Source organism: Panthera tigris, chromosome D1 (assembly GCF_018350195.1).
Source record: "Panthera tigris isolate Pti1 chromosome D1, P.tigris_Pti1_mat1.1, whole genome shotgun sequence".
In the NCBI taxonomy this organism is placed as follows: Eukaryota; Metazoa; Chordata; class Mammalia; order Carnivora; family Felidae; genus Panthera; species Panthera tigris.
The window spans coordinates 111,410,433-111,424,609 of record NC_056669.1 but is presented as its reverse complement, the minus strand read 5'-3'; the positions used below and the strand labels follow the sequence as shown (position 1 = coordinate 111,424,609).

Below are 14,177 nucleotides of genomic sequence, written 5' to 3'. Positions count from 1 at the left end.
GTACTTTCCAAACGCCCACCGCGTGCTACAGAACCAGGCCACTCTGTGCGGGCACCTAACCCCCAAGACAAGCGGGGAACCCCCGCCCGTCTGAGAGCGGAATCGTGAAAGAGCGTCCAGGGACCCGAGGAGCGACCGCCACGCCCTTCTCGCCTCCGCCTGTGCACCTGAGGGAGTCCAATCGCCTTCCTAAACGTGATTGGCCACAAGACACTGAAGGCAGAAGCAGCCGTGAGAATAAAGACCTTGCGCCAAGCCAATGCCAATGCCACACTTCCACGCGGTTGGGAAAACGTCCTTACTTTTTCCACGGAGAATGTCATTACGTGAACACGTAACATTTTATCGTTACTCGTAACATCCGAGGTTCTCGGATTTTTGTTTCTCTTAATGTTTGTTTATTTTTGAAAGAGAGAAACAGACCAGGAGAAGGGGAGGGGCAGAGAGAGAGGGAGACCCAGAATCCGAAGCAGGCTCCGGGCTCCGAGCTGTCAGCACAGAGCCCCACACTGGGCTCCAACCGATGAACTGTGAGATCATGACCTGAGCTGAAGTCAGACACTCAACCCACCGAGCCACTCAGGCGCCCCCTTAAATTCTTGGTTTAACCTCACTACAGTAGAGATCAGGAGACGCAACCCCCCACACACAAAAGCTCTCGGGGGCCCTCAATGATCCCCACGAGTGTGCAAGTGTCCCGAGGCCACCGAATCTGAGAAACACTGACCCAGGGAGCAAAGGGGACACTCGGCTTCCTATCGTCGATTTGCCACTTTCCATACGGTTTCCCCAGCTCGACAAACTCTCTAGGGCCTGGCCCACGTGACGGAAGGGCCTAAGGAGGCCTTTTCTCATAGCGGCCACCTCCGGGGACGGGGCGTGTGCAGCCTGTGCGGGGCCAGGGGACAGACGAGGCGGGAAGGTCTCCGTCAGCCTCTGCGCAGGCGGGCGGCACACTCCTCACACCAGAGCCACGGCTGACGCGGGCACCGGAGAACCTCCCAGAACCCGGTCCCGGCAGTGAGAAGGGCCCTTGCGGACGGGCGGTTAACCCGGCCCTGCCTCGGGAGGCGCCCCCAACACAGACCCCGTCGCCAGACGGCTGCCACCACGGCTGACGGGAGCCTGCGGGCGTCCGCGGGGATAGGCTGGCCTTCCGCCCGAGGGGGGCGAAACGCTGTCCCTGGAGGGAACAGAACCAGGGCGCCCTCCGCTGCCCCAGCCGCTCCCAGCCGGCACCGTGCCCCCTGCGGGAGCCCCATGCGATGCCGGGTCCGTCCAGCAGAACTCACCTGCCTCGACGGGGATGGTCTTCTGATAAGCAGGGGCCCCCTGGGCGACATCCTCGAAGGTGGAAGCATTCTAGCAAGAGAGAAGCGGGACACTCAGGGGAGCACCCCCCTCGCCCTCCACGGCCCGTGCGGGCTCCTACCGCAACGCAGGAGCCCGCCGGCCCCACGCCCACCTCTCCGCCCGGCATCAGGGTGTACGGCGTCAGGGCGGGAAGATGACCCCGCGGGACCCTGCACCGGCGGAGATGCGTCATCATGCACCCACGTGGACCCACACGGGGGACAACGTCAGGAGCGCACCCCATCTCAGCCGCGCGAGCCTGGGCGACGGGCACACGTCAGCACAGGTTTGCGGCTGTGACAAACGCATCGCCCCGGCAGGGGTGCGGATAACCAGTCAGGGGAGAGGGTGGGCCCGAGTGAGGGCAGGCGTGTCCGCCAGACGTCTGGAGCGTCCTCTCACGTCTGCTAAAACTGCTCTAAGACAAACTGCCAAAAAGCTACCCCAAAACTACGCGTCGGCCGGCATCCGGGCCATCATAACCCAAGCGTGTGCTCCTCCCAAGCCCCTTGCCCACCCCCCTCCTCGGCCACCGAGAGGGGCTCGAGAGCCGGCAGGAGCCCCGATGCCTCTGCTGGGCCACGTTCAGGACTCCCCGGGCCACGTTCGAGCCTCGCTGGGCCTTATCGCCCACGTTTCCCCAGGCACGAGACCCCCCGCCCCCTGCCTCGTCGATTTTGGAGGACAAACTGTCCCAGCAAAGCGACAGTGTGACTGTCGGATCCAGACGCGCAGAAGGGCTCACGGAGAGCACCAGCCATCCTCGGTTTCCCTGTCAGGGAAACAGGCCTGAGGCTCAGGACGCTGCCCGTTTTCTGACACACAAACGAGGAGAAAGGGGCCCCGAGGTGGGGAGCAGGGCAACCCAAGCTCCCCTGGCCTCCGGAAACCCCTGAGAGGGGCGCGCGCCCCTGGCCCACCTGCTCTGCCCCTCCCGGGCCGGCAGCCCCCGGTCCCGGTGCCCGCAGCACAGTGGGGTCACCGAGCCACCCCTGCCTCGTCTGCAAGGCGCAGCTGCTGGCCGTGTGACCAGACCTGCCCCATCCCGGACACCCCCTTCCAAACTGCCGGTGTGGGCCATGCTGCTTTCCAGGAACACCCCACGCCACCCCCGCCCCCCCGCCCCGTCCTCGAGGGAGGAGGGCGTCAGCGCCCTCCTGACTGTTCCCTGTGGGTCCCGCTGCACCACGGCCTGCCCCATCCAGCCGATTCTCCGGCACGCCGCTCAGGGTCGTCGCCGCCGCCACCCCGGCCGGGGGCTGCCTCCTCCCCATCACCGCGTCCTGCCTCCTCACTGACCACGACCCCCTCCCTCCACCCCCCTCCTCTGGTCCCGCCTGCCGGACACCCCTCCACCACTGCCGCCGTGGACCCGAGTCCCAGCGACCCACCTCACTCAGGGACCACCTCGCATCACCACCCGGCTCTCAACCCCTTGTACGCATTTACTGGGACCCGGCCAGTCACCACCCCTCCCCAAGCCCGTGCCCCGCCCCTCGCTCCCAGGGCCACACACGGTCACGCGTGGAGTCCCCTGGGTGATGACGTCTGTGTGGTCGGCTGTGAGTCCGACGGAACTCCAGAAGACCGGCCGTGCCACCTGTGACCACGGGCCGGGCACGGGACCGGTCTTTGAGGACACTGGAGCCACAGCCCGGGCAGTCCACGCTGATGTGGCAGGACCGCAGCCACCCCGGGTGTGAGGACTGACTCGCTGAGACTCCGAAGCCACCAGAGGGGACAGAGTCCCGGTGAGAGCAACGCGCTGGCTCTGGACACTGTCCCGCAGGCCCCCTGCAGTGAGGCGGGCGTTCTGGATGCGCGTGCTCCCACACGGCAGCCAGCGCCCCCATGTGGCCGGTCAGCTCTTCTACCGCGGCCGCGTGACCGAGGGACTGCACTTCCGATTAGGTTTGCTCCTGATGGGAATTCACGCGGCCACACGTCCTCAGGCTGCCCTAGCGTCTGAAGGTCCGGGTTCCGAGGGCAGCGCAGCCACACGCCTTGGCGTTTTATGGTGCTGCGGCTGAGGCCGGGGCCCGCCCGGGCTGCTCCCTGCCCCACAGCACGGCTGTGCGGGGCCCAGCACCCGGGAAGCAGCGTTCCGAGTGCGGGTGCCTCTGAGAACAGGGCCCAGCACCCACCAGCGACGGTCCACGGGGCGGCGCGCGGCAAGGGCTCCGCAAGCTCCCACCCCCATCGGCCCAGCACGCCGCGCCCCGGGCCGGGGCCACTCACCTTATCCATCCGATCCTTCTGCACCCCGTATTTTCCGCCGAATCCTTTGGAATAGTCTGAAATGTGGCACAACGCGACACTTACTCTCAGGTCGAGAGCCAGGAGACGCGTGCAGGCAGATCCGGAAAGAGCCCAAGAAAACGCACCCAGAGCAAAAAGAAACGAGAACCGCCAGACGATGGGTCTTGCCTCGCGAGGCGAGTCTTGTTGCTACAACGGTACTCAGTACGCAGGTAGGCGAGAGGCGGGCAGAAAAGAGGCGTGTGTGCGTGCTTTCCGCGCTCTCCCGAGGGACAGAGGGTGCGGGGCGCGGGGTGCGGGGTGCGGGCTGGCAGGCAGGGAGAGCGAGGGGGCCGCGGCCCGGGCCGGGGAGGGCACCGCTTCAGTAGCACAGGCCTCCGCCCAGCAACGGCTGACCGTCCCCGCCCCTTCCTTCCCGTGTCCCGCTCTGAGCGCCACAAGGAGGCTCAGACGCGGGCTCCTCTTGCTTTTTACGAGAAAAAACAATTCCGCGGGGAAACTCTGGCAGCCGAACGCTCGTGTCGCGGCAACGCAGACCTCCGCGAGGGTCACACCGCCACGCGGCATCGATGCCACGCGGAGCCGAGGCCACGTCCAGGCCGCGTGTCGGACCAACCCGAGCGTGTGCGCCTTCCCTCGCCCGCCCCCGGCACACGTTGCTAACAGTGGCACCGGAGGCCTGAACTCTGCCTCGGGATTCAGGGCCGCACTGCTCTCCAGCTGGGGTCCCGCCCCGAACGGCTGAGTCCAGATCCTGACTGCAATCGAGTAAGGAAAAGAGGCAGCTGCCACTCAGGCTCCCGATGCCTACCAAGTCCCTGTCCCCTTCTAGCTCTGGGCACGTACTGTCGGCTCTGTGTGAAGACCTCACACGTGACACAGGTGGTGTTACCGAAAAACAGAGAGAACACACAAAAACATCCCCGCCCCAGCCAAAGACACCACCACAGAGGAAACACAGAGACCACAGGAACACGCCTGCCCCACGCCCCTCGCTGCCACCTGGCCTCTGGCCTGAGGCTAGTGGCCTGGCCGAACCACACACGTCCCCCCCCCCGTCTCGGAGGCAGCGAGGCAGCGCGCTCAATGGCTCCCAGTGGTCACGGTCCACAGCGCGAGCTCCTGTAGAAGGTTGCTGGGAGACCAGAGACAGCCCATCCCAGAAACTACTCACGTGATGGGGTCAGGGTGACATTAACCTGCGAGCTACCGCCTCGTTTTGCCAAACCCGAAGTCTGAAGGATGGAGGGGAAACGGGGGAGTGGAGGAAGGAGGGGTGCAAGTTAGAATCCCTCCAGCATAAACGTGGGTTTCAAACACCCTCGTGCCCCCGATGAGGGACGGCGGGGAGCTCGGAAGGCTGAGCCCCTGACGTCTGTGCTAGAAGCGGCTGCACCAGAAGCGGGGGCGGGGGAGAAGCGGGGGGAGGGGGCTGCTGAGCGACTATGCCTTGCTGGGACTCGTGCTTGGCCAGTCTCTCCCTGTACTCAAACCCCACAGCATAGGAGTCCTGCCTCTCGGACCGAACACCAAATGTGCCTCCGAGACCAGCCTTGTAATCTGAAAATCCACCGGCACCAGTGGGGAAAACCGAGAGAGGAAGCAATTCGGTTAGAATCGTACGAGCGAGTGCACGAATCAAACGCGTCATTTAAAGAAGGCAGGGGCTCTGCCGGGCTCAGGGGCGGGAGCAGCTCCCGGGCTCACAGAGAGTCCAAAGTCAGCTCCAAGGTTACAGGACAAACTGAAACTCTTAACGCTTCAGCCAAGATGTGAAAACAGGTTAGGAACTGCATCTGAAGTAATTCCCAAAAGGCACGCCCGCCATGCTCTGAGATTCCCTTCCAGGCCCTACCCGTGCCGCAGACACGAGAGCAGGTCTCTGTGCCTGTGAAGAAAGACACGGTGTACAAAAGGACCACACGGCCCCGCTTCCCGGAGTGCTGGCCGCAAGGGCGGGTGCAGGTCTGCGTCACCCACCAAGGTGCCCCCCGCCCCCACCCCGCACCCTACGGCCCAGGGACACACTCCCGAGTAGAGGCAACGTCTCCCCTCCCGAAGCCCAGCACACTCTGTCAACGGAGTTCATGTGCGGGCAGAAAACAGCATTCCCGAAAATGCTACGGGTCCTGCCAGGTGCTTCAGACGCACAGGTGAGCGCAGGGCCTCATCGGCAGCTGGGGGGGGGGGGGGGGGCGGAGTGGGGGGGGGGGGCGGAGTTCATCGCTGCACTAGCGGAAGAGCTTTTCAAAAAAGTGGGAGGCACAGGACAACCCCAAACAGGGAAGATAAAACGACACGCTACAGAAATACGGCAGAAATACGGGACGTGGATGGAACTGTGGATGAAAAGAAACAAATTCTGGAATGATCTCAAGCAGGAGCAGGCAAAATCAGCGTACCTTTTTGGGACTCGTGCAGCTGCAATTTCTCCTGGTGATCCCAGCCAAGAGCACATTTGTCTTGTCTGTCCGTCTGCACGCCAAACTTTCCTCCAAACCCTTTCACGTAGTCTACATGCACAAGAAAAGGCCGCAAGCTAGTGTTAGCGGAGGGCACGCTTCCCACGCAGCCAAACGCCCACCACGCGCCACATCCCTCCTTCCCCTCCCAGACCTTTCGCGAAACTTTGGGACGCGTTCACGAGGAGGACCTCCTCGCGGCACGTCTGGAAAGCAGCCTGATCTGTTGTGTCCGTATCGCGAACGCACACACACGGGACCCCGACAAGAAGCTCCGCACAGCCTGAACCAGCACCCACGGGCCACCACGATCGCACCGTTTGCAACACAGACGTGTGGCACGTGGCCACCATTACAAGCGACTGCTGGGGTCACGGGGTGCTGGGGCCAAACAGGTGTAAAGATACGGTTTCTTGCTTAACAGCTGTGTTGGGACTTGTGTTTTAAAGCTCGATGTTCAGGGGTGCCGGGGAGGCTCGGTCAGTTGGGCGCCCGACTTGGGCTCAGGTCACGATCTCGCAGATCACGAGTTCGAGCCCCGCGTCAGGCTCTGGGCTGACGGCTCGGAGCCCGGAGCCTGCTTCCGATTCCGGGTCTCCCCCTCTCTCTGCCCGTCCCCCGCTCGCACTCTGTCTCTCAAAAGTGAATAAACGTTCTAAAAAGAAAAACAGCTTAAAGTTCGCTGCTGAATTACAAAGGGGCATCTACTCTAGGGGTGGCTGGCCACGCTTTCCGTTTCCGTTCTGGTCAACAGCACTCAGCCCGTGAAAGCGGCCGGCGAGAGGAGACACCACGGGAGTCACCTTTCTGGGATTCGTGCTTCTCCGTCTTGCCTTGGTACTCGAAGCCGACGGCACTTTTATCCACCTTGTCCTTGTCGATGCCGTACTTGCCCCCGAAGCCCCTGGAGTAATCTGCAGACAAGGGCGCACCGTTTTCGCGGCAGCAACGCAGTCGAGCGCGGGGACCTCTGAGAAAGCGCTTCGGTCGCCCGAGCAAAACCGAAACAAACCCAACAAGGATCCCTCGGCCGCAGCGGAAGGTCACTAGCAGGGGGGACCCTGGAAGGCGTCACTTGTACGTGTGGGAACAGAAACGTCCAGAGTAGCAAACAGAGCAGATGAACGGCGACCGAATCTTCCCTTCGCTCCAAAGGACCTCAGAAGCAGGCGCGTTGCCAAGCTTCTGAGGCCGAGACGAGCCACGGAGGCGCCGCGGCAAGCTGTCGAAAGGTCACCCTGCTTCACGAACTAAAGCCGGCAGAGGTGCACTGGTGGCACCTCCAGAGGAGGACACGCACGAGGCGTCTTCCGGAACCCTCACTTCCCCGCAAGGCTAAGTCACACAAATACACGGCCTGATACTTAAGCACGGCGCCCCAGGGACACGTGCGTGGAACAGAATGCGAACATCAGAACCCTCAGGGGGCCCGGGGGCTGCCGAGCAGCCCCGTCTGCCCCAGGCGCGTGGGCTCCCGCCACCCGACTTCCCGCAGGCGGTTTCTGCTCCTCGCTGCCACGTCGGGGAGAGTCTGCACAGCACCGAGCGGGACCCAAGAGCAGGCCCTGGTCGGCAGGGTCACGGTGGGCAGAGGGGCCCGGGTAGCAGGCAGGGGCTGTGCACTCCAGGGCCAAGTCTGCGGCCTCAGGGCAGGCGGGCAGGCCTGTGACGGGAAGCGCCCCGCGGGCCCACCAGCAGCTTCCCTGGGTAAATGCCGAGCCAGTGGTGTTCCCAGGGGCGGGGTTTAACTTTGTCCTTTAAAGAAACCCGGGTTTTTAAATAAATACAGCGAGCTCTCTGCTGGTAAGGGTTGGCAATTATTTTTAAAAACTTAAATGTGCAGGGGCACCTGGGTGGCTCATTTGGTGAAGCATCTGACTCTGGGTTTCAGCTCAGGTCACGATCTCCTGGCTCACAAATTCAAGCCCCGCGTCAGGCTCTGCACTGACAGTGCGGAGCCTCCTTGCGCATCTCTCTCTGCCCCTCCCCCAATTATTCTAAATAAACAAATAAATAAATACACAAGAATATTCAAACGTGCTGGGGTGCCTGGTTGGCTCAGTTGCTGGAGCACGTGACTTGTGACCTCAGGGTTCTAAGTCTAAGCAGCACGCTGCATGTAGCAATTACTGAAAAAAGATAAAATCTTAACAAAATGTAACGTGCACGCGAAATAAACGCACAAGAGCCAACAATCCGCGGCCTCTGCAGGGGGGTACCGCGTCTGTAGGGCACCCCGCACGGATGCAGCAGTCTGTCACCGATGCCTGGCAGGGGATCTAACCAGGGACAGGAAGACCAGCCCGGCCTGCAAGGACCCTCTGCCAGCATCCACCAAATTTTAAAGTCAAGGTCCTGTGACCCGGCAATTCCTTTTCTGGGAATTTACTCTTCTGAGTAGTCACATATGTCTATGACACAAGAGAACAAGATTTTTAACTTCAAAAACCACCAAGAGGGGCGCCTGGGTGGCTCAGTCGGTTAAGCATCCGACTTCGGCTCAGGTCACGATCTCGCGGTATGTGGGTTCGAGCCCCGCGTCGGGCTCTGTGCTGACTGCTCAGAGCCTGGAGCCTGTTTCAGATTCTGTGTCTCCCTCTCTCTCTGACCCTCCCCCGTTCATGCTCTGTCTCTCTCTGTCTCAAAAATAAATAAACGTTTAAAAAAAATAAAAAATAAAAATAAAAAAAATAAACCACCAAGAGCCTGAATCCCACGGTCCAAAGAAGAACGACCTGGCTCGGCAGACTACGGGCCCTTCACAGGACGGGGCTGAGCCACCGTCCGAAGGACGACAAACCCCCTAGGCCCACGGAAGAGACAGGAGGGCCCTCACACATTCAGTAAAAAGGCTGCGGGCGTGTCATGTGAGCCGGTCTCCCCGGGGCTGGTTCTGGGGACGTGGGAGGCCGGGGACACGTGGGGACACGGGGGGCCCCGAGCGGGGAGGACGTGCCGCCACAGGCCGACCTTTCTGCGACTCGTGCTTCTCCGTCTTGCCCTGGTAGTCGAAGCCCACGGCGCTCTTGTCCACGCGGTCCGCCTGCACACCGTACTTGCCACCAAAGCCACTCGAGTAATCTGAGGGGACAAGACAGGGGTCGGGGACAAAGCCCAACGACAGACTGTTCACTTGTCAACGACTCACGACAACAACCTTCTGGACGTAGGAGTCACCGGGAGATGAGGCACACGTTTGAAAACGCCACCCACGGTCACACACCAGTGAGCCGGGGCTCGGCCTACAAGCTTGCGTCCCGGGCAGCGAGGACCCCGAGCCTGTGACGGGCACCTGCTTCCCGGGGCAGAAGCGAGCCGTGTTCTCACTCGGGAAAGTAACCGTCTGGAAGCTACGTGGCTACGATCCCTTTCCAAAGGGAGAGGAAATGTCCGCACCCTGGCTCATCTGATGACAAGCAAGAGACGGAAGTCACCAGCTTGCTCGAGACACATCAAGTGCCCTGAGAAGGTGACACGCTTTCGCTGGTAAAAAAGGTTCTGAAAGACGGGCACACCGTAAGGGTCAGCCAACGCCGTGTCAGAGAGCACGCGTGCGCAGTAAAAGTGAACCATCGTTGATTTAAAGGCTCGCGTTTCCATTGTTGGGGGGACGTTAGCATTTCACGAACCAGGCCCCAGAGCCGACGGTCCAGGGAACACCGCTCAGAAAGACAGCTTCCGCGGCGGTGACACAGGACCCAGACACCTGGAGAGCACGGTCCTCCCCGGAGGCGACACCGCCCTCCCCAGGGAACCACCTCCGGGGACATCGCCCCCTCCCCACCTCGGCCGCAGGCCTTACCTTTCTGCGAGGCGTGTTTCTCGGTTTTCCCCTGGTATTCAAAGCCCACAGCAGACTGCAATTACCACAAAGAGGGAAACACATTTTTAGAGGTCTCCAAAACGGTTCATCCGAACCCCGAATACATGTGAAAAGTTTGAAAGCATGAACCATGTTAGTTTTTTTACCTCCGATTCCCTAATAGGGCAGGCCTAACACCCAAAGCTCCGGGCATGGAAATTCGCTGCCATAAAATATTCAGCAACGCCCAGCAGGCAGTGCGGGCGGACCTGTAGGCGCCCGCAGCCCCCGAAGGGCACGTGGGGCTCGTGGACTTCAGCCCCACGATGCCAACCCGGGCGACCCCCCCACCGCCACACGTACGCCTGCTTTTCACGTGGGCTCTTCCAAGAACAACACTAACGTCAGTAACGAGAACGGGCACGGCGGGGGCATCTGCGCACACGGCCCCGGGACACGGGAATCCCCATCGCCCCGTTTTACAGGCAGTTCACGCAGAACCGCGGCAAACGGGTAGTAAAGCCTGAATGCAGACAGACGTTGAACTCCAAAATCCAACTGCTGTGATGTAAAACAGGGTCCAGACGGCCTTCGCTCAGAGACTGAGAGACTGAGGCCCAGAGGTGCCAGGCGGCACCTGGACGCCGGGCCTCAGCCCTGGAAATGGGCGCGTGCGTGGCCCTCTGAACACCGCCGCGTCAGGGACATCGTGCAGGGAGGGTGGCTAGACATGGTCCCCAGGGGCATGTTCTTGGGCAGTGGAAGGCCACCCTGGTCTATCCGATCAGCATGTGCCAAGGTGGGGGATCCGCACAGGAACCAGTGTGTTCCTGCTCTCACGTCGTAACCTGACCCGTCATCTCAGAGCCAGGGGTCGGGGGTTTTCTAGAAGCCCGGACGCCCGCCCCACAGTCCTGCGTCGAGGCGCTATCTCGAGCGGCCCAGAGGACGCCCCGGTCTAGAGGGAGGGGCCCCATCACCCGCGCTCTGGTGCCCCTGACGCCTCACTCACCTGGTCAACTCTGTCCACCTGGACACCAAACTTGCCTCCAAAGCCCCGGACGGAGTCGACCTGGGAGCAGTGCTTGGAGAGCTTCGACTGATACTCGTGGCCGACGGCTGACTGAAACGGGCCGCAGAGAGAAGGTGTCCGTGTCAGACACCCCCGTGGCACGGTCCACGGGGAACAGGCCCCCATGTGCGGTCCACACTCCTCCCCGAAACACGCCCGGTGCGCAAGCCGGCAGAGGGGGGATCCCCGAAGCCACCTGAGACCCTGCCGGGTGGGGGCTTCTGATGTGACGGGCGTGGGCAAGGGGCCACGAGGCCGGTCCCGTGCAGATCCCAGCCCGACACCCGGCACCCCCAGATGGCGATATAGTCGCTCGCTCTGCTGAAGCGAGGCACCCGCCTACCGCGTGGCGTAGGAAAGAGGACCAGAGATATCCGCCGCCAGACGGAGACGCAGACTCGCGCTCTCGGGGGCGACACGCGCTCGGCCACTCTACAGAGCCACCGCGATCGCGACGCCCACCCCGTCCACCCACGGGGTCCCCCACACGGTAAAGTCGGGGCGTCCAGCCACCTGGCCTCCGCAGGGTCAGCCACCCGGGGCCTCCGCGCCACACCAGGCGCTATAGCTCTTGGTAAACAAAGCTTCTGGAACGCAGCCCCCACCGTGCATTTACGTATGAGGCCACTTCTGGGATCCGACCACCGAGTTCGGTAAATGCCAGATGCCCACAGCCCGCGAAGCTGAAAAGACTGACGACCAAGCTCCCGGGCGGCCCCCGGCCCCGCCCAGCCTCCCGGCACCAGGCTCTGTCCCCAGCGTGGACGGCCCGGACGCCTGACCGAGTGTCGGCATCTGAACCTTCCTTCTTATGGCCGATGGTCTCGCCGCCTGGGACGCAGCGCGGACAGCCCTCCGCCTGGTCTCCCCGGGGCTGCACAGGACGCCTGGGTCAGGAGGAGCTGGGGTGGAGGCGGAACTCGGGGGGCCGTCTCAGCACAGCGCAGGGGAGAGAGCGGCCGAGCTTTACTCGAGGCCTCAGAGCCGGGCCACGCTCTCCCCTCCCCGGCTCCACTCTGATGTCCGTCCTGCCTGGAGACAGGAGGCACACTGACCTCCCAGGGCCTCCAGGCTCCCACTCAGAAGTGCTGACCAACCCCCCCCTCCCCCCCCGGGGGACCGGGGCCCAGCGGCTGCCACGCCTGCCAGACCACACTCCTCGCACAAACGCGTGCCTGCCGGAGCGGGGTTTTGTTCTCCGAGTCTCCGTCACGTTCTCCTCAAATCTTAACCCAGAGATCTCTGGGCTCTTTCCAACTCAGAGCGGACAAGTTACGGATAACTTGAGTTATGTGTCTTTGGAGTCTCCTTTTTTTTTTTTAAGCTTCTTTCCTTATTTTGAGAGAGACGGACGTAGTGCGAGTGGGAGAGGGGCAAAGAGACGGGGAGACAGAGAATCCCTAGCAGGCTCTGCGCTGTCAGCAGAGAGCCCGATGCGGGGCTCGAACGCACAAACCGCGAGATCGTGACCGGAGCTGAAACCAGGAGCCGGGACTTAACCGACGAGCCACCCAGGGGTCCACGGAGTCGTGCTTACTTCTGACAACAGGTTGGTCCAATAGTGCTCCCGGGAGCTGCAAGCTAACCTTGCCTACGGGTGCAGTGAGGCACGGAGGGAGGGGCTGCGAGCCCATGGGAGCACCCCCACCGCATTCATCCCTAAGGGGAGCCCCCCCGCCCCCCACTACACCAGCTGCAGACACCCGAGCGTTTCCCTGAGCCATCTGGGCACCGTCACCGTCACTCGTGAGACACCGCTGAGCCTGCCCGGTGCCAGGCCAGGCATGAGGTGAGGAGGACAGGTCCCAGCCCCGGAGAGCGTCCACGGAAAGGCGGCGACGTCCAGAGGGAGCGGAGGCCCACAGGGAGAAGGCACGGGGGAAAGGCAGCTGCAGGCAGGCTGGCGGGAAGGAGGGCTCCCCGGGGAAGCTGCGGCGACTAGAAAGGCCGGAGCCCAAGGCGTTGGGAGGACAAGAGCGGCAGAGAAGCCAGAAGTGACAGCCGTGTTATCACCGCCATCTGATAGCTTCATCATTTGCCCCAACGTGTCGCTACTCCAACCCAACCTGGGGACCCAGACAGACCACGAATTTCTCTCTGCTTTAACTCCCCACAACACCACGGGCACAGGCTTTGTCTGGGGTAGGGAAGGCTTCTACCTGGTTCTCTCCTGTCCTAAGCACGTGGGGCCGGGGGCCGGGGGCGAGGGTTCGTCTGTTCGTACTGCAAAAGGCCACCAGGCTTCTTCTTTAGAACCCGAAGATTATTCCGCTCCCCACCCTGCCTGTCTAGACACCTCCGGAATGACAGTCACACCAGGAGACGTCCCCGTCTGTTTCCTGCAGCTCACTCTTGGTCCAACCCCGGCTTAGGCAAATCCGGGACCTGGCGTGGGGGGCCCACGGGCCCCCCCCACGCATCTGCTCTGTGCTAACACCACGCAGCGTGGCACGCGGGGACACAGCGGTGCCATTCCGTGCTCGGCCCAGACACGGACTCCGATCCGGGCAGGTCTCGGATTACAGAAGCTCCGGATCAGCTGACGGTTTCCCTTGGACGCAGAACAGAGGCAGACGGCTGTCGGGTCAGGACGACGTCACACTGGTCAACCCGGGAAATTCACGTCTACGGGGAGGTCTGCGGACCGTACGCGGGAACCCCACTTGGGAAACACGTGACCCACCACCCCTACTCCGTATCCTCTCGCAGGGGGGTGGCGAGCAGAGCTGATCTGCTCCCGGTCTCTCAGGACAGAGGACGCAAAGCGCCAGCCGAGGCTGATGCGTTCAGTCGACCACGATGATGCCGTGTAGCCGGGTGGCAGAGAAGGCTCGCCCGCTGCCCTCAGGGAGTGCTCTCTCCCGGCCTCACGGGCAGTGACTCTACACAGAGGGCCAGGCCAGGCTCCTCCGTGAACGTCACCGATGCCGGGAGGACTGCAAGGCACCTGCTGGCTGAAGGCTCGCCCGCGCCACGAACGAGAGCCCCCCGGTCTGGTTCCGGTCCGCAGACCGGCTCAGGTGAGGCTTGTGGTGAGCCGCGGGCAGCAGGGACGCCGACACCCACGCTCAAGATGCCCCTGGGCTGCCGTCCTCGTCCGAGCCCCTGCCCCCCCGACCCAGGCCAGCTGCCACATCGCCCACACCCCGGCAACCGTGCGAATCCTAAAAGAGCTCCTAAGACACAGGAGCCCTCGTCAGGAAGGTCGGTCCACAGAGGGCATCTCACG

General features: G+C 62.6%; 1 protein-coding gene across 6 annotated transcripts in view; it reads right to left on the bottom strand.

Moving 5' to 3' along the window:
* Positions 1–14,177, bottom strand: part of CTTN (cortactin) — a 39,841-nt gene that overhangs the window by 7,277 nt on the left and 18,387 nt on the right. For 5 of the 6 annotated variants that reach the window (XM_042958342.1, XM_042958345.1, XM_042958340.1 and 2 more), the window contains 7 exons: positions 10,889–10,999; positions 9,877–9,931; positions 9,045–9,155; positions 6,878–6,988; positions 6,015–6,125; positions 3,592–3,647; positions 1,293–1,362 (listed from right to left, as the gene is read on the bottom strand). In XM_042958342.1, coding sequence (XP_042814276.1) covers positions 1,293–1,362; positions 3,592–3,647; positions 6,015–6,125; positions 6,878–6,988; positions 9,045–9,155; positions 9,877–9,931; positions 10,889–10,999 — 625 coding nt within the window. The remainder of the gene's footprint in view (positions 1–1,292; positions 1,363–3,591; positions 3,648–6,014; positions 6,126–6,877; positions 6,989–9,044; positions 9,156–9,876; positions 9,932–10,888; positions 11,000–14,177) is intronic. The other variant, XM_042958344.1, reaches the window with a different exon arrangement.